Source organism: Ceratotherium simum, chromosome 19 (assembly GCF_057802395.1).
Source record: "Ceratotherium simum simum isolate JZ-2026a chromosome 19, ASM5780239v1, whole genome shotgun sequence".
NCBI classification, from domain to species: Eukaryota; Metazoa; Chordata; class Mammalia; order Perissodactyla; family Rhinocerotidae; genus Ceratotherium; species Ceratotherium simum.
This window is the reverse complement of record NC_141918.1, coordinates 10,956,853-10,968,985: the sequence shown is the minus strand read 5'-3', so window position 1 is coordinate 10,968,985 and position 12,133 is coordinate 10,956,853. Positions and strand designations below refer to the sequence as shown.

Here is a 12,133-nt window from a genome sequence, read left to right as displayed (position 1 = left end):
AACTGTACATTTAAACACTTTCCTATCTAGTCAAACGTTTTTATCTACACTGTCTTTTACTGTGTATTATGCTTTAGCTAGGATGACCTATTTGCAGTTTCTTTTGTGTGTCCTGGTCTTTATACTGTCATGATTTGCACATACGTTCAGCAAATATTTTCTGATTGAATGAATGAAATTTTCATTTGGCACTTCTCTTGCTCTTAGATCAAGGTGAAATGTTCCTTTTTTTTTTTGTGAGGAAGATTAGCCCTGAGCTAACATCCAATGCCAATCCTCCTCCTTTTTTCGCTGAGGAAGATTGGCCCTGGGCTAACATCTGTGCCCATCTTCCTCTATTTTGTAAGGGACGCCGCCACAGCATGGCTTGACAAGCGGTGCATTGGTGCACGCCTGGGATCCAAACCCGTGAACCCCGGGCCGCTGAAGCAGAGTGTGAGCACTTAACCGCTACACCACTGGGCCGGCCCCCTGAAATGTTCCTTTTTAACAAAGTTACTTCTATGCTCTGTACTTGGTTCTTTGCGAAACTGAGATTTTTCCTTGTGTTTACGTTTGATATTCTTCTTTGTCAAAGCTTTTGCAATTATGTTCTGCAGAATACTACTCTATGTAGATAAGCATGTACATAGAAGAAGTTTCATGGTCGTATTGTCTGGTAATTACTAGATATTGTATTCTCCTTCTGGAAATTCCAAGTAAGTGCCAGCATACCAAAATCTCTGAGTAGTCCTGCCGCAAACAAATAGCTTTAACTTTGTTTAAACCAGTACATCCCAAACTCATTTGAGCATGGAACCAATTTTCCCTCCCTCATAATATCAATTAATATAATCAGAGTACATTTGGGGAAATTATGTTCTAGGTAGAGTTGAAGTTAAATCAAATTATCAGTTTATTTGTCCTTTGGTATGAATAATTCCTCAGGTGTGAGAAGCATTTCAAATTATATATTTAAAAAATTTTCTGTGTTCATCTTATTTATAATATTATAACAAGTAAAAATAGTTTTACCTTCAACATAGTTAAAAGTAGAAGAGTTTGAATATGTGTAATTTAATTGTTAAATAAAAAATTAACTTTTAAAATTATTATTCTGTCACTGGCAAAAACACGTTAGAACATAGTAACTGTTGTAGCCATTTTGTTAAATCTACTTTACTGTCAGAAAAAAATACTGGAAAGGAGTTTTTTTCATTAGTAAATTTTACTTTTTAGAGCAGTTTTAAGTTTACAGAAAAAATTGAGCTGAGTATAGAGAGTTCCCCTATATCCCCCCTCCCCTATTATTAACATCTTGCATTAGTTGGTACCTTTGTTACAATTGATATACCAACGTTGATACATTATTATTAACTAAAGTCCACAGTTTTCATTAGGATTTATTCTTTGTATTGTATAGTCAGTCTGTGGATTTTGACAAATGCACAATGCCGTGTATCCACCATTACAATATCATACTGAATCGTTTCACCACCCTAAAAATCTGCTGTGTTTCACCTGTTTATTTCTCTTTCCTTCCTTTGTGAACCCCTGGCAACCACTGATCTTTTTACTGTCTCTACAGTTTTGCCTTTTCCAGAATGTCATATAGTTGGAATTATACTATAGCCTTTTCAGACTGGCTTCTTTCATTTAGAAATATGCATTTAAGGCTCTTTCATGTCTTTTCGTGGCTTGATAGTTCATTTCTTTTTGTTTATTTAGTCATTTTTTTTGCTGAGGAAGATTGGCCCTGAGCTAACATGTCTGCCCATCTTCCTCCATTTTATAAGTGGGTCGCTGCCACAGCATGGCATGATGAGCGGTGCATAGGTCTTCACCTGGGATTCCAACCTACAAACCCTGGGCTGCGGAAGCGGAGCGCATGAACTTAACCACATGCCACCGGGCTGGCCCCTCATTTCTTCTTATTGCTCAATTATATACCATTGTATAGACATACCACAGTTTATTTACCCATTCACCTCTTGAAGGACATCTTGGTCACTTCCAAGTTTTGGCAATCATGAATAAAACTGCCATAAACATTTGTGTGCAAGTTTTTGTGTGGGAAAAGTATTTTTTAATATAGTCTTTATTTTGTTCTAAAAACAAACATTTTGAACTCAGACTGTGAGTAAATGGAGTCATCTTTTATTTTAGTAGAATTGATTAGTTTAATAAAATCCCCAAATTATTTTGTCTCTATGAGAGTTATATATATAGACAGACCAGTTTGACTGAAATTTATTTTGAGTCTTTGCAAGAAAGGAGTTGCTAATTTGCTAGTAGTCATATAAAAAATGGTCTCAATGGCACCAACCCCTGGCCAAATGGTTAAAGTTCTGTGTGCTCTGCTTTGGCGGCCCGGGTTCATGGGTTTGGATCTCAGGCGTGGACCTACTCCACTCATCAGCCATCCTGTGGAGGCATCCCACATACAAAACAGAGGAAAGTTGTCATGGATGTTAGCTCAGGGTGAATCTTCCTTACCAAAAACAAACAAAAAAATGATCCTCAATTGTAAATTATCATAAACTGCTAGATTGGATTCATTAATAACATTGTAATTAATGAAATCCATAGAATTAAAAGGCCAGAGAATTAGGAGGACTCTTATTTTATCTAAAAGTCCTGGTGTTCAAAATATTATGACAGTGAATTAGATAGACTTACTTAAAACGTTTTCAGATTTTTGATTTTTCATTTCTTTAATGCATGAATTTGTTTTCTAAATTTTTGGCCCCGCAATTGTGCATAACTCAGGAAATACTTAATCTTTTCATCTCTTCATCCATATTCATCCTTACACTCTCAGTGTTCTCTCCTTAATCTGCCTCTTGAGAAAAGAGATTATATAGATGTTTTCTGGCTTTGTAAGTACTTCCATAGCCCTTAGAAATGTTGAATATATATACCTTAGAAGCACTGGTTTAATTTAAATTTGATAATAATTATGCAGAAAGACCTTACTCCAGTCTTTCATCCTAAAGATGTCTCTTTGTCATGGATTCTGGGGACCTTTCCTTTTGTGGTTTGAAAACTGCTGACTGATTAGACAGTAGATATACTGGTGATTAGTGGGGATTAATCCATGCCTTGTTTTCCAGCATCTATATTTTGCTTCTATTCCCAATTAAGGTTTCTTTCCCCTATATTCTTTTTGTCTTTTGCCTGACCCTTTTATTTTCTCATTATCTAGGACTACAAAAATCTCTCACATCTGACATATGTTAGGTAGATTCCAATCTAGTGATTTAATTTATATAATTGTGTGAATGCTTAATCACAACAAATATTATAATTGTGCATTTTGCATGATGACTTTTCAGTGTTAATAACTATTTAATAATTGTTTACTGAAGTAGAAACTGAGGCTCAAAGGGATTATGTCATTTGTTCAAGATCATATTAGTAAAGAAGTAAAGCTGGGATTTAGCGTAGCTTAGGCTTCTTATTTTAAATCCTTGCTCATGATATGAATTTTTAAAAGACTTGTGCCCCAAATTCTTGGGGAAAAAATGCTTGGCAAATAATTGCATAATTATAAAATAAAATGCATTTCTTGTAAAAACTATCTCCTTCTTTGCCAATGCTGCTTTTTTTTTAAATTTCTTTAAAATTTATTTTATTTTATTTTTTGTGAGGAGGACCAGCCCTGAGCTAACATCCAGTGCCAATCCTCCTCTTTTTTGCTGAGGAAGACTGGCCCTGGGCTACCATCCGTGCCCATCTTCCTCTACTTTATATGGGACGCCGCCACAGCGTGGCTTAACAAGCGGTGCGTCGGTGCACGCCTGGGATCTGAACCGGCAAATCCCGGGCCGCCGCAGCGGAGCCCGCGCACTTAACCGCTTGCGCCACTGGGTCAGCCCCTGCCAATCCTGCTTTTGTACCTTAGGGGCAGATAGCCTTTATTTACCTTCTTAGTACTCACACCCTTAGAATGCATATGTTGGCTTGTTTTTTGGTAAACGTGCTTGCATTCTCTTTCAGTAAAAATAGAAATAGTCAAAAATAAATGCCCTTAAATCAGGGTTAAGATTCCCTTCACAGACTACATGATTTTAAAACTTGATGCAGAATGCAGTTAGGGCAAAGCATGACTTACTTTTCTCCTAGTCTTTGGAGGTCTATAAAAAGGAGTGGCAATACTGTTACTTTTAAGTTCTAAAATATTAGTTTAGTGCTTGGTGTTTTAAGAAAACTTTCTGTTAATATAACTTTTATCATCAGTTGATATTTATTAAGTAATGTATCTGTTCATGGACTTCCACCTTACATAGTTCTGTACCTCTTGTGTCCTATACTCTGGGCAGAAGATACAGAACTTCAAGGAAGCCAATACTATAATTGCTTTACAAGGTTACCTGAATGATTTTGATGTGAAAGCAGAGACAATAAAGAATTTTAAGAATGGTTTTTTTTGTATTTACAGAGGATGAACAAGATGTAACATCTGATAACAAAAGCTTTGTGTGTGCTTAGGTGTTTTCTATAGTTTTTTCTACTCTTTTTTTTAAACATTTGGTTTTGTTTAATATAATTTGTAAAGTAGTGACATGAGTTTAAATTGTTGTTTGCCAAGGGGGAAAGGATTTTTTTATCAATTTATTGCAAAATTTAAAAACTTCCAGCAAAGAGGAAAATTGTTCTTCTTATATCCTGTTTTTGAAAAATTTCCCAGTAGAATACATATTGGAAAGAAAGGAAGGCCAGAAAAGGAATGACTACTACTAACAAATGATTTTCTATTTGTTAGTGAAAATGGCTGAAGTGATTTAGTGTTGCTTAACTTCTTTAAATATTTATTTTTTATGTCTATTTATAGTAGAAAATACAGAGTTTTTACAGCAAGCTGCTTTAGAAGAATATGGTCCAGAGCTTCATGTGGCTTTGAGGAGTCGAAGAGATGAATTACACTATTTAAGGAAACTTACCGAACTACTTTTTCCTTATATTTTGCCTCCTAAAGCAACAGACTGCAGGTATAAATAGACTGGAAAATGTCATAGCAGTATTTGCATACCATGCCATATGTATATTGCTATTCTTGATCGTAATAGGGGTACACTAAAACTTGAGGTTAGCCTATGATGTGAATAATTTTTCATTTAAGAAATATTATTTGTCAGGTCTTAAAGTGTCATTTTAGGTGCTAAGTATTCATGATGGGTTGTGTTGCTTAAGATCTTGGGAAATCAAAGATAAATATGAATAAAATTAATTTTCTTATTTGATATCATTATACTTTGTTACTTCCATGGTGTACCTTTTTAAAGACATGCATATTATGACTCACTGGCAGAAACGCTTTGAATAAACTATATAGACAAGTTTGAGTTTTAAGGTATCTACCTGGGAAGAATAATTAGAGGTCGTCTAGTCCATCCTCCCTTGTTCTGGCAGGACAGTGTTTGGATTATTTCCTAAAGTTAACTCATTATTCTTACCCTCATAATCCTTAGAGGAGAAACCGTGGCTTATTTTTAGTGATGTACTTTAAATATTACTTTATTTTATTTAAAAATTTTAATATTTTAATTAAAATACTTTTATTTTAAACAAATTCATTTATAATATTAGTGTAAATATTATAATTACAAAATAAGTTATTATACTATTAAGCATATTAGCATTAGTATAATAAACAATAATTTATTATACTATTAAACATATAACATTTAAATGTTAATTTAAAAATACATTAAACATTTTAAATATTCTGAGATGGGAAGTGTTTTCTAATGCTCACTGGAGTCCCTCCTGCTAAGGAAATGGTTTTGTTCTCTTAAATAGTATTCTCTTTTAGCCAGAGGACTCTAGGTGTGGTCTGTGTACCAGTACCATGAGCATTGCTTGGGAGTTTGTTAGAAATGCAGAATCTTGGGGCACATCCCAGACCTACTGAATCATAGTCTGCATTTTAGCAAGATTCCCAGGGAAGAATTAATGTAAATTACTAAATATATAGAATGTTATTTCTTTTTCCAGATCCCTGACCCTACTTTTAAGAGAGATCCTCTCTGGTTCGGTGTTCCTTCCTTCTTTGGATTTCCTAGCTGATCCAGTAAGACTTAAAAAATTTTTTTCTTTAATTGTGGTAAAATACATATAACATAAGATTTACCATTTTAAATGTTTTTATATGTACAGTTCAGTACTATGAAGTACATTCAGATTGTTGATCAACTATCACCACTACCCAATCTCCAGAACTCTTTTCATCTTACAAAACTGAAACTCTATACCCATTAAACAATAATTCTCCATTCCTCCTTCCTCCCTAGCCCCTGGCAGCCACCACTCAACTTCCTGTCTCTATGAATTTGACTACTCTAGGTACCTCTTATAAGTGGAATCATGTATTTGTCTTTTTGTGACTGGCTTGTTTCACTTAGAATAATGTCCTCAAGGTTCATCCTTGAGGATGTAGTATATATCAGAATTTCCTTCCTTTTCAAGGCTGAGTAATACTCTATTGTAGGTATATACCACATTTTGCTTATTCATTCATCTATTGATGGACACTTGAGTTGCTTTTACTTTTAATCCAGTAAGATTTTGAAGAAACAGGAATAATTTATAAACATTTTAAATGCCCAAGTCAGAATAACTTTTCTTTGCCCATTTTCACAAAAGGTGAGACCCTGCATTGTAGATTTTTAAAAATACCTCTGTATTACAAAAGTGCAGATGCTTTGCCACTGCTCCATTTGTTTCTTCATTTTTCCAGAAATTTTCATAATATGATAAAGGCTTTGAGAATTCTGTACAGAATACAGTAATTTAATTATTTTGACCTATGTTTATTATTTTCCATTAGGATACTGTGAATCATTTGCTTATCATCTTCATAGATGACAGTCCAGTGAGTATTGAACATATTAGAAAACACTTCAGATTGCATTGAATTTGGATTCATATCTGTCAAACCAAATGACAATTTTATTGAATTAATTAATTCTCTTTCTTCAAAGCCTGAAAAAGCAACGGAACCACCTTCCCCTTTGGTTCCATTCTTGCAGAAATTTGCAGAACCTAGAAATAAAAAGCCATCTGTAAGTATTTTAAGCAATAACTTATATTACTTTTGATATAGACAATTTTATCATGTATTTATATAGTCTTAACTTACTCTTCCTCTCCTATTGTGTCAAGGTGCTGAAGTTAGAATTGAAGCAAATCAGAGAGCAGCAAGATCTCTTATTTCGTTTTATGAACTTCCTGAAACAAGAAGGAGCCGTGCACGTGTTGCAAATTTGTCTGACTGTGGGTGAGGTTTACCTATCTACTTCACCAAAATCATTTTAAACTTTTTAATATATTTGACTATTGAGATCACATCCAATGTTGTAGTTGTTATCTATCATTGGACTTGCATTTAGTAGATATTCTAAGAGCACCTATGGGTTGTCTCTTGAGTGTCCACTCCTTTCCACATTGGGACATAATCTATAACTGACTTCAACCAAATCCTATTAGCAGGAAAAAACTACTAAAACTTCAGTATAATGAAAATATATTAAAGATCCAATCATTAGCCCATATTAATAGCACTATGTCACAGTTTTTAAGGATTATTTTGATTAAATAATCAGATATAAAAATGTTTTATTTTGATTATAAGCTCTGTAACATCTTGCATTATTGGATTTATGAGACACTTGATGGGCTTTCTGTGAAAAGATTAATTTTTTAATGCACCTAATTTCTTTATAAATTTTTAAAAATTCAGGAATAATTTATACAGTGAAACTCATAGAACTGAAATGTGCAGTTTGATCAGTTTTGACACATCTGTACATTTGTGTAACCTGCACCCTTATCAAGATACAGAACATTTCTGTCACCCCATAAAATTCTCCTAGGGCCCCTCCCAAATGATCCACCCCTGCTCCCTCTCCTGCCAAAGCAATCACTGGTCTCATTTCTCTCACCACAGGTTAGTTTTGCCTGTACAATTTCCTTATATAAATGGAATCACATAGTATGTACTCTTTTGTGCATGGCTTCGTTGATTCAGGATAGTGTATTTTAAGATTGATCCATGTTGTTGTATAGATGAGTAGTTTGCTCTTTTTTATTGCTAAGTAGTATTCTTTTGTATGAGTATACCATGGGTTCTTTATCCATTCTCCTTGTAGATCGATATCTGGACTATTTCCACTTTTGGGCTATTATGAATAAAGCTGCTATGAACATTCTTGTAGAAGACTTTCTATTGGGCATAATTTAATAACTGGAAGTAGACTTGCAGGGTCACAGGGTAGATATATGTTTAATTTTGTAAGAAACTGCCAAATTGTTTTCTAAACTGCTTGTAATATTTTACCCCCCTAGCAATGTGTGCGAGTTCTGGTTGCTCCACATCTTTACCAAAGTTTGATGGTGTTTATCTTTCTAATTTTAGTGGGTGTATGTTGGTATCTTGTTATGCTTTTAATTTGCATTTCTCTAATGACTAATGGTGTTGAACACTTCATCATATGCTTATTGGCCATTTGAATATCTTTCTATGAAAGTATTCGTCTTTTAACACTTCTTTATTTTTTGTTGAATTGTTTTCCTTTTTGTCATTAAATTATAGGAGTTCTTTATATATTCTAGATACTAGTCTTTTGTCAGATATAACTATTAGGAATATTTTCTTCCAGACTATGGCTTGTCTTTTCATTTTTCTGAATAGTGTCTTTTGATGAGTAGAACTTTTTAGTTTTAATGAAATTCAGTATATCTATTTTTAATTTTATGGTTAGTCCTCTCTAAGACTTGCATAACAAATCTTTGCCTACCCTAAGTCAAGGTGATATTTGCCTGTTTTTCTCTAGATGCATTATACTTTCATATTTTACATGTAGGTTTGTGATCTATCTTGAAATAATTTTTGTTTGGTTTAGGTAGGGGTAGAGGTTCATATTTTCCCATATATGTCCAGTTTTTCCAATACCCATTTTTTGAAGAGACATTTCTTTCCCATCTTTAATTACTTTGGCATCTTTGTCAAATCATTGGACCATGTGTGTGTGGGTCTATTTCTGGATTCTCTTCTTTTCCATTGATAAGTACTGGCCATTTTTTTGGCCAGTACTACAGTCTTATTACTTTGGTTATATAGTAACTTGAAATCAGGTGGTCTGAGGCCTCCTACTTCGTTCTTTTTCAAGATTGTTTTGGCTGTTCTAGGTTCTTTGCATTTCTGTATAATTCTTAGAATCAGATTGCCAATTTTCTCTCTCACACATATGCGCAAAGCCAGCTTGGATTTTTGATTGAGATCACATTGAATCTATAGATCAACTTGGGGAGTAATGACATTTCAATAGTATTTAGGTTTCCAATGCATGAACATGGTATATTTTTCCATTCATTTCAGTCTTATTTAATTTCTTTCCATAATATTTTGTAGTTTTCATGGTAGGTTTCTATGTCTTTGGATGTAATTGTATGTGGTATTTAAAATAATTTTTTAAATTATTTGTTGCTAATATTCAGAAGTAGAATTGATTTCTTGCATATTGACTTTGTACCTGTGACATTGCTAAATTCACTTATTAGTTCTAGTAGCTTTTTTGTAGATTTCCTTAGGATTTTCTATATACACAATCATGTCATCTGTGAATACACAGTTTTACTTTTTCCTTTATAATATTTATCCCTTTTATTTCTTTTTCTTGCCTATTGCAATAGGTAGGACCTTCACTACAAGAATTGAAGTGAGAGCTGACATCCTTGCTTTGTTTCTGATCTTAGGGGGAAATCATTTAGTGTTGTACTATTAAGTGTATTAGTCTGGGATTTTTATAGATATCTGTTCCTAGTTTTCTGAGAGTTTTTATCGTGAAGGGATATTGAATTTTTTTGAATGCTTTTAGCGCATCTCAGTAACCTATTTTATTATTACCAAGTTATTCCTCACCTTCTTTTATTATGGAGCTGTAGTGATGTCCTCTCTTTGTTCATAATTTGTACTTTCTTTTTTCTTAGTGTATAATACTTGGGGTTTATCAAATCTATTAATATTTTTGATTTGCTGATTTTCTGCTTTTATTTTTATTATTTCCTTTCTTCTACTTACCTTGACTTTAGTTTGCACTTCTTTTTCTGGTTTCTTAAGGTGAAAGCACGGATGATCAATTTGTATATTTGTCCTCTTTCTTAACATAGGCATTTAAAACTATAAATTTCTCTCTTATGAATTGCTATAGCTGAATTCCAAAGTTTTTGATGGTATGTTTTTTATTGTCACTCAGTTTGAAATATTTTAAAATTTCTCTGTGGTTTATTCTCTGACCCTTGGGTTATTTTGAAGTGTATTATTAAATTTACAAATGTTTGGGGATTTTTGAGATATCTTATTGTGATTGATTTCTAATTTAATGCTGTTCTGATCAGAGAACGTAATCTGTGTGATTTCAGTCCTTTGAAATTTATTGAAACTTGTTTTATGGCCCATCCATATAGTCTGTCTTATTAATAAATGTTCCATGTGCATGTTAGAAGAACGTCTGTTTTGCTGTGTTGGGTAGTGTTCTATAAATGTCAATTAGGTTAAATTGATGGATTGTGTTCAAATATTCTATACTCTTTCTCATTTTTTTAATGGATTTGCTTTTTCTCCCTTTAATTTTCTTAATTTTTTTCCATGTATTTTGAATTTTATTATTAGGTGCAGACACATTTAAAATTGCTGTCTTCTTAATGAATTTATCCTTTTATCATTCTAAAATGCTCTTCTTTATCTCTGATAATTCTCTGTCTTGAAGTCTGCTTTGTTTGATATTAATACAGCTACAGCATCTTTCTTTACACTTGGGTTTGCATTGTATATCTTTTTCCATTTGATTAAAGTGTTTAATGTATTTCTTATAAATAGCATATAGTTGAATCTTGCTTTTTAAGAAAATCTAGTTTGTTAATCTTTGCTTTCTCATTGGGGGTTGTAGTACCTTTATGCTTAATGTAATTATTGTAAGTTTATTGTTACGTCTTGGTGTTTGTTTTGTATTTGTTCCATATATTCTTTGTTCTTCTTTTTCTCCTTTCTTGCCTTTCTTTGCACTGCTTGAATATTTTTTAGTATTGCATTTTTTGTCTCCTCTATTGACTTTTTATTTATGTGTCTTCTGTTTTCTTCTTTGTTTTTTTAGTGGTTGCTCAGAGATTACACCAAACATCTTTTCATTTATCACAGTCTTCCTTTAAAAATACTTTACAGCTTCAAGAACAATGTTTACCTCAGATTTCTCCCTGCCTGCCTGTTATACTTGTTATCATATATTTTAATTCTTTGTAGGCTATAAACCCCACAGTACACTGTTATTTCTTCTTTAAATAGTCAACAGTCTCACACACACACACACACACACATATATAAATTTTGGCCCTTATAGTTATTGGCATATTTACCTTTCTGGTGCTCTTTATTACTTTCTGCTGTCGTCATGACCAAGTTTCTGTTGTCATTTCCCTTCTGCTGATAGAAATCATCTTCACATTTCTCATAGTACCAATCTGCTGGAGGTAAATTGTCTTAGCTTTTATCTCTCTGAAAAGATGTTTATTTTGTCTTCTTTTTTTTTTGGTGAGGAAGATTGGCCCTGAGCTAACATCTGCGCCCATCTTCCTCTATTTTATACGTGGGATGCCACCACAGCATAGCTTGATGAGTGGTGCGCATCTCTGCGCCTGGGATCTGAACCCATGAACCCTGGGCCGCCAAAGTGGAGTGTGGGGACCTAACCACTACACCACCTGGCCGGCCCCTTGTCTTAATTTTTGAAGGATATTTTCACTGTATATAGAATTTTAGGGTGATAGTTTTTTTCTTTCAGCACTTTAAAGTCATTCTTCCATTGTCTTTTGGACAATGCTGTTGTTTCTAATGAGATATTAACTTCCATTCTTATATTTGGTCCCCTGTATATAATATATTCCTTTTCTTCCTGACTGGTTTTACAATTTTCTCTTTATTTTTAGTTTCCAGTAATTTGACTATAATGTGTAGTTTTCTTTTTGTTTATTCTGCTTGGATTTTACTAAGAGTCTTAGATATCTGGGTTGTTGTCTTTCATCATTTTTGAGAATTCTTGGCTGTTATCTCTTCAAATATTCTGCCTCATTTTCTTTCTCTTTTCCTTTTGAGACTCCA

General features: G+C 33.4%; 1 protein-coding gene across 6 annotated transcripts in view; it reads left to right on the top strand.

Annotated features, from left to right (window-relative positions):
* Positions 1–12,133, top strand: part of SNX14 (sorting nexin 14) — a 64,963-nt gene that overhangs the window by 25,858 nt on the left and 26,972 nt on the right. For 5 of the 6 annotated variants that reach the window (XM_087443844.1, XM_087443846.1, XM_004422086.3 and 2 more), the window contains 5 exons: positions 4,814–4,970; positions 5,977–6,052; positions 6,809–6,853; positions 6,963–7,043; positions 7,144–7,258. In XM_087443844.1, coding sequence (XP_087299970.1) covers positions 4,814–4,970; positions 5,977–6,052; positions 6,809–6,853; positions 6,963–7,043; positions 7,144–7,258 — 474 coding nt within the window. The remainder of the gene's footprint in view (positions 1–4,813; positions 4,971–5,976; positions 6,053–6,808; positions 6,854–6,962; positions 7,044–7,143; positions 7,259–12,133) is intronic. The other variant, XM_014781097.2, reaches the window with a different exon arrangement.